General features: G+C 38.9%; 1 protein-coding gene across 1 annotated transcript in view; it reads right to left on the bottom strand.

Annotated features, from left to right (window-relative positions):
* CRYBG1 (crystallin beta-gamma domain containing 1) overlaps positions 1-14,624 on the bottom strand; it is a 100,244-nt gene that overhangs the window by 22,269 nt on the left and 63,351 nt on the right. Inside the window, exons 6-14 of the mRNA XM_034061194.1 lie at positions 12,286-12,333; positions 12,056-12,186; positions 10,524-10,686; positions 9,403-9,542; positions 4,787-4,913; positions 4,427-4,462; positions 3,903-4,045; positions 3,556-3,682; positions 3,319-3,464 (exon numbers count right to left, since the gene is read on the bottom strand). Of these exons, the coding sequence (XP_033917085.1) occupies positions 3,319-3,464; positions 3,556-3,682; positions 3,903-4,045; positions 4,427-4,462; positions 4,787-4,913; positions 9,403-9,542; positions 10,524-10,686; positions 12,056-12,186; positions 12,286-12,333 (1,061 nt within the window). The remainder of the gene's footprint in view (positions 1-3,318; positions 3,465-3,555; positions 3,683-3,902; positions 4,046-4,426; positions 4,463-4,786; positions 4,914-9,402; positions 9,543-10,523; positions 10,687-12,055; positions 12,187-12,285; positions 12,334-14,624) is intronic.

Raw genomic sequence — 14,624 nt, 5'->3', positions numbered from 1 at the left:
TGGCTAGCCTGGGTCAGGTGTCCTGTCTCTCCTTCCTCCTGGCCTCCCCTCCTCCCTGGCAGAGCATGAAGCTCAGAAAGTCCTTGGACAAACCAAACATTTGAGCAGTAACACAAAACATACTTGCTATCAGCAACCGTTCCCAGCCCGAAAGTGAAAACACAGTGCTGCACTAGCTACCAAGAAGGAGAAAAAATGCCTGCTACTGCTGAACCCAGGGCACCCTTTGTGCTGGTGATTCCCAGTACCCCAGGGACCTGCAGATTTTAATTTCAAGACTCCTTGAAAGGTTTTTTGAATGTCAGTTCAGAGACAGAGGAAGTGGAAGCTTTGTTTGAGATGCTCTCCCATGGGGTACTTCCCTATGAGTTCTTGCCTTTCTCAGCTCCAGTGGAGTTCTTGTACCTCATGTCGACTTAGTTTCACCTATGTTACATTCCAACAAGATCTAGATTAAATTTACTACATTTTGGCTCCTGTATATGAACTACTCATCACCTTGTAATTTCCTTTATATCACTATCCAGACTTACACAAGAAGGAGCCAAACCTGCACTGTGGACTAACTACTTGAAAACTAGGGGAAAACCAGCCTGATTACAGACCCACAGTAAAGCAAACACCTACATAAAAAAGCCACCAAGAAAAACCCCCCTGAATATGGAAAAGTTCTTCCACCAAGTTCAGAAAGGATCAACTAAAAGACAGGGGGGTTCAGTATTTTTGGCAAATGTTTGGTGTGTTTATGAATACAGACAAGGCACATTTCAAACATTCCTGTGATTTTGATCACTATTCAACGTAACCTTGAAGAGTTTTTTTGCAGAGAGGAAATCAAAATTGCACAACAGTTGATTTTAGTACTTGCTTAAACTTGTAAAGGGTGTTACCTGTTGCTAGTAAATATTTCCATTTCCCACCACTTAAAATTCTGCCAATTTGGACACAAAGATCAAACCCTACTTAAAAGAAGAAAGGCCTCTCCTATTTTCAGGCAATCTGGATTGCTTTATCCTGCCCCAGTGGCAGAAGAATAAAACATCATGGATCTTATGCTTGGCCAGTCTCTGAAGAAAGCTCAAGAACAAAAAATTCTCATTTTTAAAAAAGTAAATGCTCATAATTTTAGGATATTTTTGGGGGTGAGTCTCTTTACAATTAATTTAGCAAAGATGTGAAATTACTGCTTGGAAACATTCTTCAGAAACAGGATAGCTGAAAAAAAATTTGATGGAGCTAGCACTCAATTACCCCAAAAATGGAATATTCACTCCCCAAATGCAGAGCTAGGCTGCCTTCGGCATACAGTTTAGAGATGCAGTTTAGCCTAGAACTTGCTCAGTACTATCTGTGCACTGCAGTATCAGGCTTTCTTTGACATACCCTTTAAATTACAGAGCAATTAAATTAATTTTGGGGGACATGCAGATCATCTGTTATGTCTGCCATAACAGCTTACCTCAGATAAGCCTGTAGTTGAAAAGTTACTATGACAGATTCAGGTCTTCTTCCATTATTTGACTTTTTTTTTTATAATGAGGTATTATCAGTATGATACCAGAAACGTTCCCTTGAAATATTCTGACAAGCTTTTACTCAGTCTGTCACAGTTCACTATGACATCATCTACACTACAGTCTAAACAACTCAGGAAATTGCTCAATGGATTATTCATTGCTTGGTGACTGATTTCTTGGAAGGAAAGATATAGAAATTTTGTACCTGAACAGTTGCTTAAGACTTAAAATAAAGTGCTGTGTTACCAGGTATGACTTAACGTGAATCATTCAACCTTTCTGATACAATAACATTTAGGAAGAACACCACCACAAAATCCCCGAACACTCACAACCTCTTTGGAAACAAAAGGGTCACACAAGACTGTTCAGAGCTGAGTGGGAGTCACCTGCTACAAACAGCACACCTAAGTTTTTAAAAAGCTAACTGCTACAAATGACATCTGACTGACTGCAAGGTGAGATTACAGGTGCAGTAGCGGAGTCTGTTGGGACAATTTTTGTTTGTAATGACTTCTAGCCACCTTTACCATGAAAATATTAGTCACTCTTAATTACTAGAATACTGAGACTGAAGTACAATTCCTATCTTAGCTGTAACAGACACATTTACTAGAACTATACAAAGGGCACGATAGGTAACCCACAACCTATTTTCACTTCTGAAGGTTTGTTTCCCCAACCTTCAGAGGTGACTCTTTCTCATGAATCTCCCTTATATATTACAGAATACAAAAGGGCACAGTGGCTTCAAAGATCACCATGCAGAAAAAATACCTGCTGTCGCACCATATTCATATACAACTTTAAAAAGCATTCATCTGGAATGCACTGAGCTTGACTCTGCAGTGTTTACCCTGACAAAACTTGCAGAGCTTTTGCACAGATAAACACACAGAAAGATTCCAGGTGTGGCTGCTTATGCTTTCAGCAAGTCACCTGCATACCAGGAAAGGAAGGAGACTGTACATCTCATATTCTTTTGGTTCTACTACTTCAAGTAATTCTGCGTATTTAGAGACATGATTGCTAACGCTTGTTTCTATTTCCAAAATACTTTGACGCAGTCTGCAAGGCTGTGAAACTCAATCTACAATTGATGTACTGACCAAATCAAACAGCAAGGTCTATCAACTTATCTACCGCATCTGATAACACACGTGGCAGAGGGTAAGAGTTGTTGATGACCACATCAATGCAAAGTCTGGGGAATCACTGTGTTAAAAAAAAAAAAAAAACAACTACATGGTACTAAAAGACTAGTAACCTATAGGAATCACTGCAAAACCAACATTACGTTTCAGAACAGTTCAAGTCTCCTTAATATCAGAATACATTAGTGAGCACGGCAAGAGTTACCTCCATTTTACACACAACTGAAATAAAGAGCAAGGAATTTGCCTCTGATCAAAACGCAAAGCAACTGGAAATTAAGTTTTAAAACTGGAAATGAGTTCCATAGCACTTTTGCTGTTGAAATGATTTCAAAAAATACAGCCACAAGAACAAGCTATTCCCACCTCTCTGAGAAAATGTCATCTCATACTTTTAGTACTTTGTGTATCAATAAGTCAACATCTCATGGACCATCTGATCTTACAATGAAAAAGAAAACTGATTTACCATACATATTCACAAAAACTTTACTTTTCACATTCTGCAGTCAAGGGCAGAAAATCTTATCTGAAGACTCCACACAGACATTAGAAGTCAAAAGTGCTGAAAAACATCTGAAAATACTATCAAAATCTAAAAAGAACAGCACATTTAAAATTAAACAGCGATTAAAAATATCACTTACACGCCACTTAGCACATTTATAGACTGTGTCCTCAGCCCATATCCAGTGTCTTTCAAATTGGAAATAATCCCTAACACATTAATATTGGCACCCTTTGAACCAAAGTCTTTTTCACTGTACATTATCATATGGGAGCTTGTGAAGTCCTGTTAAAACAAAGAGAAGCATCATAAGAAAAATGCAGCATGACATCTCAGTGCACTCAGGAGACGTCTACTATATGTTCTTGGAACTCACGCCAACAATTGGTCGCAGTGACTGCAACTGTTCATCATAGCCACCCCAGTCTGTCCAATCCCGATACGCTCCTTCTTCCAGCAAGTACTGATGGCCTTCAAACCCAGGCTTCTCATAAGCGACCCAACTAAACAACAACAACAACACAGTCTGTGTGAAAATGGAGAATTTCTGCTCTGTATGGAACAGATACAGATTTGCAAATTTAACTAGAGCATATATCTAAACCCAAAAAACTAGGAAAACAGAGAAAATAAACATGTACAGAATTTTCCCACTGCAGTTTCCAGCCTACGAGCTTACTACTTCAGCTGAAGAAGAAATATTACTGGTGTTTTCCCACTTACACTCCTCCCAGTACTTTCATAGATCCCACTGATGGAAGTTGAAGTCTTGTCTTCTCTTCTGATTCCTTGTCATCAAGCATAATGATCTCCGATTCTATTTCCACATATCTCCCTTTAAAGAAAGGCTTCTCATAAACGATTACCTGTACAGGAAATGAAGTAAAAGAAAAGTTGCAGAGAGCATGATAAATTCTGATTAATGTTTTTTCTGTGCACAGAGAATGAGAAGGCATGATTATGAAATTAACTAGTGGGATCTTTCTATTCTGTTCAAGAGATCTTAGAGGTGCAACATGAGGGTCTGAATGTCTGTTACCCATTTGCATTATCCAGATAGCTATTAATACTGCCATCTACGTATGCTGTGGATGCATAAATGTGTCAGAAATTGTGGTTTCACGGTGTGGTCACATACAGTAGGACCAAGCACCAGTAGCTCGTACAAGGTCAAGATGCATCTATCTACCCATACATTCATGTGCTATAAAATATCTTTGGACAATCAAATGAATACTGGCTTTTACCTTTGGCTCTCCACTGAATTCAACTTTGCGACCACCCTGTTTAAAAAACAGAAGAAAGAAGAAAATAAGTTGTCTATACTTACTTAAATAACTTACAGGCAACTATTAAGTCATCAACTCTTCACAAAATGATAGAATTAAAGAGAAACCTTCCTTGAAAAATATACTGAAAATAAGAAGGCAGATTAAAGGCAGAAATGGATGCAATCAAATGTTGAAAGTTCAAGAATTTAAACCAAATATTTTTAGTCTCTAAAAGAGTTTTATTTTGTGAGTCTTGAAAAATCTAACTACCTTAACACATTATTTCTAGCACACAAACATAGGTCATGTAACTTCCAAGTAGTAACAGTATTTTACCATTTTCAAGGGTCTCATGGACCTGATGTAGGCTTCCTTCTTCTCCCAGAATGCTAAATTAGGGTATTCACCAGGTTCCAACATTAAAGGGACTCCCTGGAAACCAGGTTCTTCATAAATTAGCCATCTAAAGAGAGGGATGTGGGGAGGTGGGAAAGGGTGTGGAGAAAAGCAAAAGATAAAAACCCCAGAACATTTCTAAACAGTAAAAGACAAGAAGACTATGTGCTTACTTTAGGAAAGACATTCTTGTATCCTTAATAAAACCTGGTATACTGGCAAACTTCTGTGCCTGTGCAGGAACCACCAATAATGCATGTGCTTCATTTCAACAGGCTAAAAAATCCCCACATCAATATAATGAACACAGTTAGGAATTTGGCTGTCATCTCTGAAGGCAACCCAAGTTTTAGTCTGAAATTTCAAGGTTACTCTCTATTATTTTTATAATAGTTTTAAAATATGCAGAATCAGCTTTCAAGAACTTGAAAGACCTTGTGTTATTTAGTAATATGTAGAAAAACCTGACAAATTGCTAGCAACCTACTTCTTCATGGTTTGTATCTGCTAATAAATCTGCTTAGAAAGACATAACTTCCAAAGTTCCTGATGGGAACAGCAACAGTACCTTTAAATCTCTTTCAATAAAAGCTTAGCCAGTAACCACTTACTGGAAACAAACATACTGCTGATCTCTGGACTGAACACACTGCCATCTTTACGCAGTTAAATTTACTTATCTCTCAGCAGTGCAGCATGGTATAAAACACATACTAAATAGGAACACTTTATGCAGCCAATCCTTTAATCATGTAAGGATCATAATGTATAAATGTGGTGATACCAGAAAGATGTTACAATAATCCATCATTCTATTGTGCTTAAAAGGCAGATTCCAAGCTGATGTAAACCAGCACAAGTTGGTACCAGTTTCATTGCAAACATACTGTTTCAAGAAACAAACACAGAGTTTTAGTTTTATTGCTGTCTATAGTAAATGTTTCATATATTTTATATCCTGTAGTTCCACTGCTCAGTAAGCCCTCAACTTACAGCCAGTCACCAGTCGTGTTCACTAGGGCTTAATACTGAGGCCAGTTTTGTTTCATAACTTTATAAACGATCTGGTCAAGAGGATTGAGCGCACTCTCACTAAGTTTACAGACAGCACTGAGCTGGGTGGAAGTGTTGATCTGACTGAGGGCAGGAAGGCTTTGCAGAGGGATATGGGCAGACTGGATTGATCAGCTGAGGCTAACTGCTTGAGGTTCAACAAGGCAAAGCTCTGGGTCCTGCACTTGTGCCACAACAACCCCATGCAGTGCTTCAGGACTGGGAAAGACTGGCTGGAAAGTTGCTTGGCAAAAAAGGACGTGGTGGTGTTGGTCAACAGCTGGCTGAACATGAGCCAGCTTGTGCCCAAGAAGGCCAACAGCATCCTGGCCTGTATCAGCAACAGTGTGGCCAGCAGGGCCAGGGCATTGATCATCCCCCTGTACTCAGCACTGGCAAGGCCGCATCTCAAATACTGTGTTCGGTTCTGTGACCCTCAGTATGAGAAAGACATTGAGGTGCTGGAGCAGGTCCAAAGAGCAATGAAGCTGGTGGAGGGTCTAGAGAAGTCCTCAGAGGAACAACTGAGGGAACTGGGATTGTTTAGTCTGGAAAAAAGGAGGCTTGGGGGGACCTTATCACTGTCTGCAGCCACCTGAAAGGAGGTTACAGTGAGGTGGATGTCAGCCTCTTCTCCCAGGTGAGAAGTGCTAGAAGTAGAGGAAATTGTCTCAAGTTGTGGCAAGTGCAGTTTAGATTAGATAGTAGGAAAAATTTCTTCACCTAAAAGGTTGTCAAGCACTGGAACGGGCTGCCCAGGGCAGTGGTGGAGTCACCATCCCTGGAAGTATTTAAAAGTCATGTAGATGTGGTGCTTAGGGACATGGTTTAGTGGCAGACTTGGTAGTGCTGGGTTAAGAGCCGGACTGGATGATCTTAAAGGTCTTTTCCAACCTACACAACTCTATGATTCTAACTTTACTGCAAGAACTTAAACACATGAAGACCAAGGAAAGAGTACAGTCAGAAGATAAAGGTGCACTGACTCATTTTTGCTGGCAGCTTTTAGTAAACAACAATTAAGAATGAACACTGGGAAACTTTAAGAAGATACAACCACACCCACATGGCAAGGTGACTCAGAATCAGAGCCTCCCTCACTTGCCAATACAGTGAACTATGCCATGCCTGTAAACTAATGGAAAGAAAAAAACCCAGCAACATGAGAAAAAGCAGCAACAATTTACTGAATTTCTCTGGCAAGCAATTGGCAGAAGAGACTTCCTTCTACACTGGACAAGTGAACTGACATCCAAGATATCAGTTAAAGATTGTTTTCAGCTGCCTGTTTTGCTCCAGCTGCAAATGTCAGCCTGCCTTCCCCCAAAGGATTCAAATGCAGCAGACAGAAATTAAGACTGTAAGAGTTTACACAGATCTACTGCATGAAACAGTCACCCTGGTGAAAAACAAGGACTGAAGGAATGTGGACAGGCTCTGCTTCCTTTCCAAAAATTTTGCAATTTCAGTATTCACAGAATGCTTTTAAGTGTGGACATAAATTAAGTGGAAAGGTAGAGGAACTCAATTTATAATCAACGTCCAAATAACATATCTTAGCAGACACGTAATTTGAATTAAGTTTGCAGTTCAACAGAAATAACATCCTGTCAGAGAACCAACTACTTGGACATCTTAAATTTTTCCTATATATAAGGGTTTTTAATTTTTCACCAAATCAAGGTGTAAAGATTTAATCAGATAAAATACCTTTTAACTATCAACTAAATGCACCATCTATCATGTGGTGTATTTGAATCCATCTTTGGTATTTAACACCTGTCTTTAGTTGGGCAGGTTTTATAGAATCACAGAACAGTTTGGGTTGGAAAGGACCTTCAGATCATCTAGTTTAAGATCTATCCATCATCATTATTGACAGATACATAGACCATCTGCAGCAACTGACCAAACACAACATGGCCAACAGGTTACAGCCAAGGTCTGTATACCATGTAAAGTGCTCTGCAAGACCGCACACTGCTGGTTCCACTTTCACTTTCTCTGAAAGCAGCCTCCCTGTACCACTTCAAGGCATGTTTTTGGTTCTGATCATAGAATCATAGAATAGTTAGGGTCAGAAAGGACTTTAAGATCATCTAGTTCCAGCCCCCCAGCCATGGGCAGGGACACCTCACACTAAACCATGCCATGCAAGGCTTTGTCCAGCCTGGCCTTGAACACTGCCAGGGATGGAGCATTCACAACCTCCCTGGACAACACATTCCAGTGCCTCACCACCACCACAGTAAAGAACTTCTTCCTTATATCCAACCTAAACTTCCCCTGCTGAAGTTTTAACCTGTTACCCCTTGTCCTGTCACTACAGTCCCTAATGAAGAGTACCTCTCCAGCATCCCTATAGCTCCCCTTCAGATACTGGAAGGCTGCTATGAGGTCTCCATGCAGTCTCCTCTTCTTCAGGCTGAACAGCCCCAACTTTCTCATCCTGTCTTCATACAGGAGGTGCTCCAATCTCCTGATCATCTTCATGGCCCTCCTCTGGACTTGTTCCAGCAGTTCCATGTCCTTTTTATGTTGAGGACACCACAACTGCACAGAATACTCCAAGTGAGGTCTCACAAGAGCAGAGTAGAGGGGCAGGATCACCTCCTTTGACCTGCTGGTCATGCTCCTTTTGATGCAGCCCAGGATACGTTTGGCTTTCTGGGCTGCGAGTGCACACTGCAGCTGGCTCATGTTCATTTTCTCATCGACCAACACCTCCAAGTCCTTCTCCACAGGGCTGCTTTGAATCTCTTCTCAGCCCAACCTGTAGCTGTGTCTGGGATTGCTCCAACCCAGGTGTAGGACCTTGCACTTGTCATAGTTAAACTTCATGAGGTTGTCATTGATTTACAAGTTTGTTTATTAAGTTATCAAACTACCATTGTTACAGTATCTGGATTGTTCCTCAGAGGTCTTTCTCACGACAGCTTGCTTAGTTCATGACATTCATTACTCTCCTAATTCAGATGGCTAGATATTTTCAGGTGACATAACATACATGGTCCATCATCATAAAAACACAGACTAAAATGCACTGTGAAATACAAGAATGCTTTCCAGAGCATGACACTAATTCTTATTTTGTAACACAAGGGCTTGAAAGTTTTCTTATTTTAGTAGAACGATTTCAAGTTTAGAGAAAAGTTAAGTAGCAAATGCAGTCTTATCATTAACAGTTCATTCCCCCACTCTCACTGGTAAGTTCTGCTTAAATGAAAAAGAGCAAGAGAGGCAAACTTATTCCTTTTCTACAAACACACAAGGGTTACTACATGTGAGCAGAAGAAAAACTGTGTCTAACACCACATTTTAAGAGGTCAGCCTCTGCAAGGGCGAAGCAATACAATGATGTACTAATGCTACTGTCAACAAATAATACCAAAATACAGGACTAAAATACAGCTTGCTTGCATGTCTGATGGATATGTATAACCAATGGTTTAAAACAAATTGTTTTCATTGCAGTACATGTTCATAGAAAACTACGCACTTACATGCCCCAGTGTACTTTGATAGAACAAGTCTTCTGAGTGGTGCCAAACACCCCTGTTTCTTCAGTGTCATCAAAAAAGGAAGTCACGATTCCTAACCCTTCAGGTTCTGTATACAAATCAATTCGGCAAACCCTGTAATCCTGAAAAAATGAAGATTGCCATAATCACTTACTCTGTGCTTAAAGTTCTGTAATTAATGTGGATAACTAAATCAGTTTTGAAACACCTGTTTATTTCAAATTGTTTCCCCCTTGTCAATTACTACTGCTATTAGATGCCTGTAATAAAGTATAACTAGGCCAGTTTGCCTGTTCCTGGACCAAGACAGTCAGTCAATCTCTAACCATCATTTACATTGTTTACTTTCTGCCATCCAAGCAGGAATGCATTCTCTTTCATCAGTTAACATCTCATCTAGTAAATTAAATCCTAAGATAGCACCAAGCAAGCCATTCTTGAAGACAACTACAATTTAAACAAGTATTGTAGTTACAAGCAATATATATTCCTTTTTCTCTTCCCAGTCAAATAACTTTATAGCTCTTGCTTGCTTTGGCAACCTGCAAAGGTAACAACTTAGTAGGTTAAAAGTGCATGTAGGAAGGTTGTTCCACCACATGTAAATAGAACTCCCTGTTAAGTTTGTTAAGGGCTTTTTTTTTTTTTTAAGTATCAAACAATGTTTGGTATTCAACATTAACATTCATGTTGAGTCTAAGTTTGATTTATACCTAAAAACAAACAAACAAAGAAACAAAAAATAGCCACACACGTTTTTTGACAACACAATTCTTTAGAATTACTGATGGTTTTCTGGGATATTTTTCCTGAGAAACTGTTAGATTGTCCAGGCAAAAGAATGTACACTATACATACCATTTTGGGGGCTATTCTGACAAAAAAAAAAAGTTTTTCTTCCTGCCCTCCTTCCAGTGGTTGTTACTAAAATCCCCACTGTGTAAAAGCCTCCACATTTATTTTGTGTTTAAACAAGAAATTCCACATGAAAGATTGTTTCATACATTTACAATCCATGCTACACTTGTGTCCTAATACGCCAATCACACTTGGTATAAAACATTACTGAACATTAAAATCCATATAAAATTTTCTTTACTCACCTTAACAACATGTTTTATTGAACCAATCACTGCAGGCTTTAGAGATTTGCCTTCATTTGGCTCTTCAGAAGCACCTACACCCCAAATATCTGGGAGTTCCAGCTCTCCTTCTTCCAGTGGAATAGAGGGGCCTTCAAAATTTGGTTTTTCATAGAGTATCCAGCTTAAAATAAAATAAAAATTTAAAAAAATCTAATTTTTAAAGCTGTTTTATCAAGTGTCATTTTCAAAAGTCATGCTCCCATTTAATAAATGCTTTCTTAAGAAGTATTATTTCAAGACCCTTCCCACCACCCCAGTACAGCTTATTCACTCAGCACTGCTGATGTAAGCCATTTCTGATAGATATGATACTTTTGAAGGCAATTATACAAACAAAGGTGCCTACTGCTGACTTTGTAATTTCACTGAAAACTCCTCCCCCTTTCTAAATTGATGATTTAGGGTGGCAAGACTATTGTCTGTGGGTACCAGACTTTTGCATGCGATACTAATCAGAACCAATCTGTAGGTCAGAAAACGTTGACTCTGCAGACTGCTGCATCATGTATAAACAGACAAGCTACTTGGATCCTGTGAACACCAGCCTGGAGCTCCACAGGGGCTTGTATAGATGGGCCAAAGGATGATAGGATTGCTTAGAAGACAAGCATAACTGCATTTTTAACGGCAATTTTGAACATATAACTAGTTAAAAACTACATCCATCTGCAAATACAAAACCCTCCCATGCAGCTCTCAGTAGAATTGGGGAAAGAAAAACCCAATCTCCCCTAGTCCGTGGTGGAAAAGACCTGGATCACACAGATCAAAACATTTTCATTTGAGTTTTCTGAAGCTAAACAGCAATCAGTGTGCTTCCCAGTACCTCCTACTACAGCTAGCTCTTGTTTCTGCAGTTTACTATCAGATCTTTACTTTTGAGAACCTGCTATTTGGATGCATTATGGCCTGTCCACAACTTAACTTGCTATACTATCCACACTAATAATAGCTCTTCTGTAAATGCTACTAAGAAAGTAGGAGATGAACTTGTTCTGAATTACTCTTAGGCAATCTAGCTTTTAGAGAAAAATTCCCTCTGGACTTCTAAGAGAAACATTCAATTATCTCTACAGCACCACCTTACATCTTTGGACGTGAAATTAATATTCTGCATCCAAACCCATGTCAGACATGGCTTTAAAATCCTTTGCTGACGTTCTAGCCCAATTTTAATACTACACAAGAACCCATAACAGGGATAGAAGTCAAAGGGCAGCATAGATGGACAGAATGTGTCATTTCACCCCATGCCTACGCCTGGTGAAATGATGCATCCCTGAGATGGTAACACTCATTCAATTCGTCAGCAAAATAAGTTTCCCAGACCAGAACTTCCTATTGCAGAGGTACAGTGCCACATTTCTTACTCACAGATGTCTATGTTACATTGCCATTTGCAAGGCAGACTTACTGTGAGTTACATGATAGTTCTGTTTTGAAAGATTTTTGGAGAGATCAATGAGAAAGAGTAAAAATTAATCTCTTACCATCCTCTGATGACTTTAACTAAAATTGTTGGTGACAGAACCCAAGAACTGCAATCCAGAACATCATGGAAAACTTCAATACCATTTTTCTGATAGTCTGATTTACAATCTGATTCACAGTATATCACCAGCTGTGTTAAAAACAAAACAGAACAACCAGACACCAACACCATATGATTCTATCTTGCTATGCTTTAAATATAGAGAAGAAAAGTAAAGATTGATCTTACCTTACCAGGTCTGGGATTGATTTTACTTTGTCCATTTCTTGAAAGTGCCTAATGGACAGTGGGAAGAGAAAGTCATAAAAAAAACCCCAAACCCAAACAAAAAAACACTGCCACCACCAAAAACAACTCAAACACAAAAGAAACAAACAAAACCCCCAAATAAAAAAAAATGCAAACACGAAATTTATTCAATAATGATGTTCTGCTATTATAAAAAAAAAGCCAGTAAAAGTAAAAATTAGTCTGAATAGTAAAAAGCTGGTAACACTTCAACTACACTTAGTGCTTCAATTCCTCCTTCCTCCTCTGAAGAATAGTATCTTGTCATAACTGTATGAACTTATACACTTCTTTTTTTAACTCCGAACTGTCTTCTGACTGAAGCCAACTAAACTCAGACTTGAAATACTTCTAAATCCTTCTGATCAACTTCCTCTATATCCCAGGAGTTTCATAACAAAAGACTACTTAAAAGCTGGCATTGGTGAAGTATAAACTCTTCAATGATGAAGATATTAACAGGAGTTTAAATATCTTTTAACCATAGATCATAAAATAATTTTGAAGGAATATACGAAAGGACTGAGGAGGCACAATGGCATATACATGTATGAACTATTTAACGTAATTAATTTTGTGCTGAACACCTTGTAACAAGATAGGTTTCTTCAAAAAGCATGAGACTGTGCAGTAAGTGACAGACTAAAAATGCCAAGAAGAAATAGAACACATTGAGGTATACAAAATCTAAACCACTGTTGAAGTCAGTGGTAAATTATATGATACAGAATATATGGGAAACTTGTGGTTGCATCATGTCACCTTAAAACAAAGAAAGCGTTGCAATTATGTGTTTGGTTTCCTAGAAAAGGACATGAGTGCTCATTCCGGAACAGGGTCCCACTCTTCTAGGAACTACTCTTGGAAACAACAAAACCTAAACAGAGCCTGTCTCCTAAATAGGCTGCAGCCTAAGATAAACAGCAACACATGCAAGGAACTAAGGAAAATGTATTAGTCAGCACACAGGGCAGTGGTCTCAGAATAGAGTTCCTAACCACCATAAGATTTTTGTAGGCATCATCAAGACACGCTGAAGCATGACTGGTTTTTTAGCCTGTGCTTCAATTCCAGTTAGAACTCGCTCTGTGTTTTAGAGGATGCCAAAGTCATTGTTTTGGGCTGCTCTTCACATTACCATTAGCCACTGCATCATCTTCTTAGTCAGTGGAAGATGCACACATCATAAAAACATTTTTGGTTCCTGTCTAACTTGAGCAAGACAATTCACAGTCAGCAACAGTGCTGCAGAAATCCTGGAACCGTTCGGAGCCTACCTGGCTTCTCTCAAAGAGCAGTACGTACCCCCTTGCCATATAAGGCCTCCACACTCTACTGAAAAATTGAAACTCACTTGAGAACAGCAGTTTTAAGTAACAGTAACAAAAAAAGTTAAAAAAGACAAAAATCGGTATTAGTCATTTAGCTTTAAACCTAGGTTTTGAAATCCAAGCAGGACCAGCTAGAATAAGAAAGCCTTAACAGGCAGCATAAGTCAACTGCAAATAACCCCCCTAATTTTCATGCCCACACTAATTAAATAACTTCGCATGAGGGAAAAATCTACATCCTCAAAATTTCAGGTACCATGGAAGATATCTTTCTGCAAGGTGAAGTAGAAAGAAGCTATTTCTACTACTCCCCACTCCTTTTAGTAGAACTGTAACAGAAGATAACCATTAACTTTGAAAAAGCAGTTCCCAAATGGCTTATATTCTGCTTCAATTCCACAGGTCTCATTAATGTGGCTACTGAAGTCCGAAGAACACATTTCTTCCCACGGTTCTTAATCTTCTGATTATAGTTTTCCTCTCAGGTAACAGTAAGGGCTTACAACAACCGAAACAGCAGATATAAAAAACGCTGGTTCATCATGTTGTTGACAGAAATCACAAAGTTCTCCCACATTAAGGTAAAGCTCCCTCAAAGGGAAAACATAGGTCTGTCTTGATTCATGATGGATAGATGCTCATAATCACACAAAAGGACAGCACTTCCCTGTAGCAGCACTTTGAACAATTACTACTATCCAGTTCTTAAAAGTATTTTTGAAAAATTCATATTTTCTATAAAAAGCATAGGCATACTGGAAAAAAAAAGAGAGATTAAAAAAAATTTGCCCTGTTACTCATTTAACAATGCAATGGTTGAATGTCTTGGTGAAACAGGAGGGAGATCACTGTGAACAGAAGCAGGCACAAGTTTTCTGCAATTCACAGAAAGCATTCTACTAACTTACAATTTAAAAAAAATAAAGTTAGCATTAGATTTGCTTCAAA

The sequence above is a fragment of the Melopsittacus undulatus genome, chromosome 3 (assembly GCF_012275295.1).
Source record: "Melopsittacus undulatus isolate bMelUnd1 chromosome 3, bMelUnd1.mat.Z, whole genome shotgun sequence".
Taxonomy (NCBI): domain Eukaryota; kingdom Metazoa; phylum Chordata; class Aves; order Psittaciformes; family Psittaculidae; genus Melopsittacus; species Melopsittacus undulatus.
Note: the sequence above shows the minus strand (reverse complement) of the source record. Positions and strands in the feature narration are given on the sequence as shown.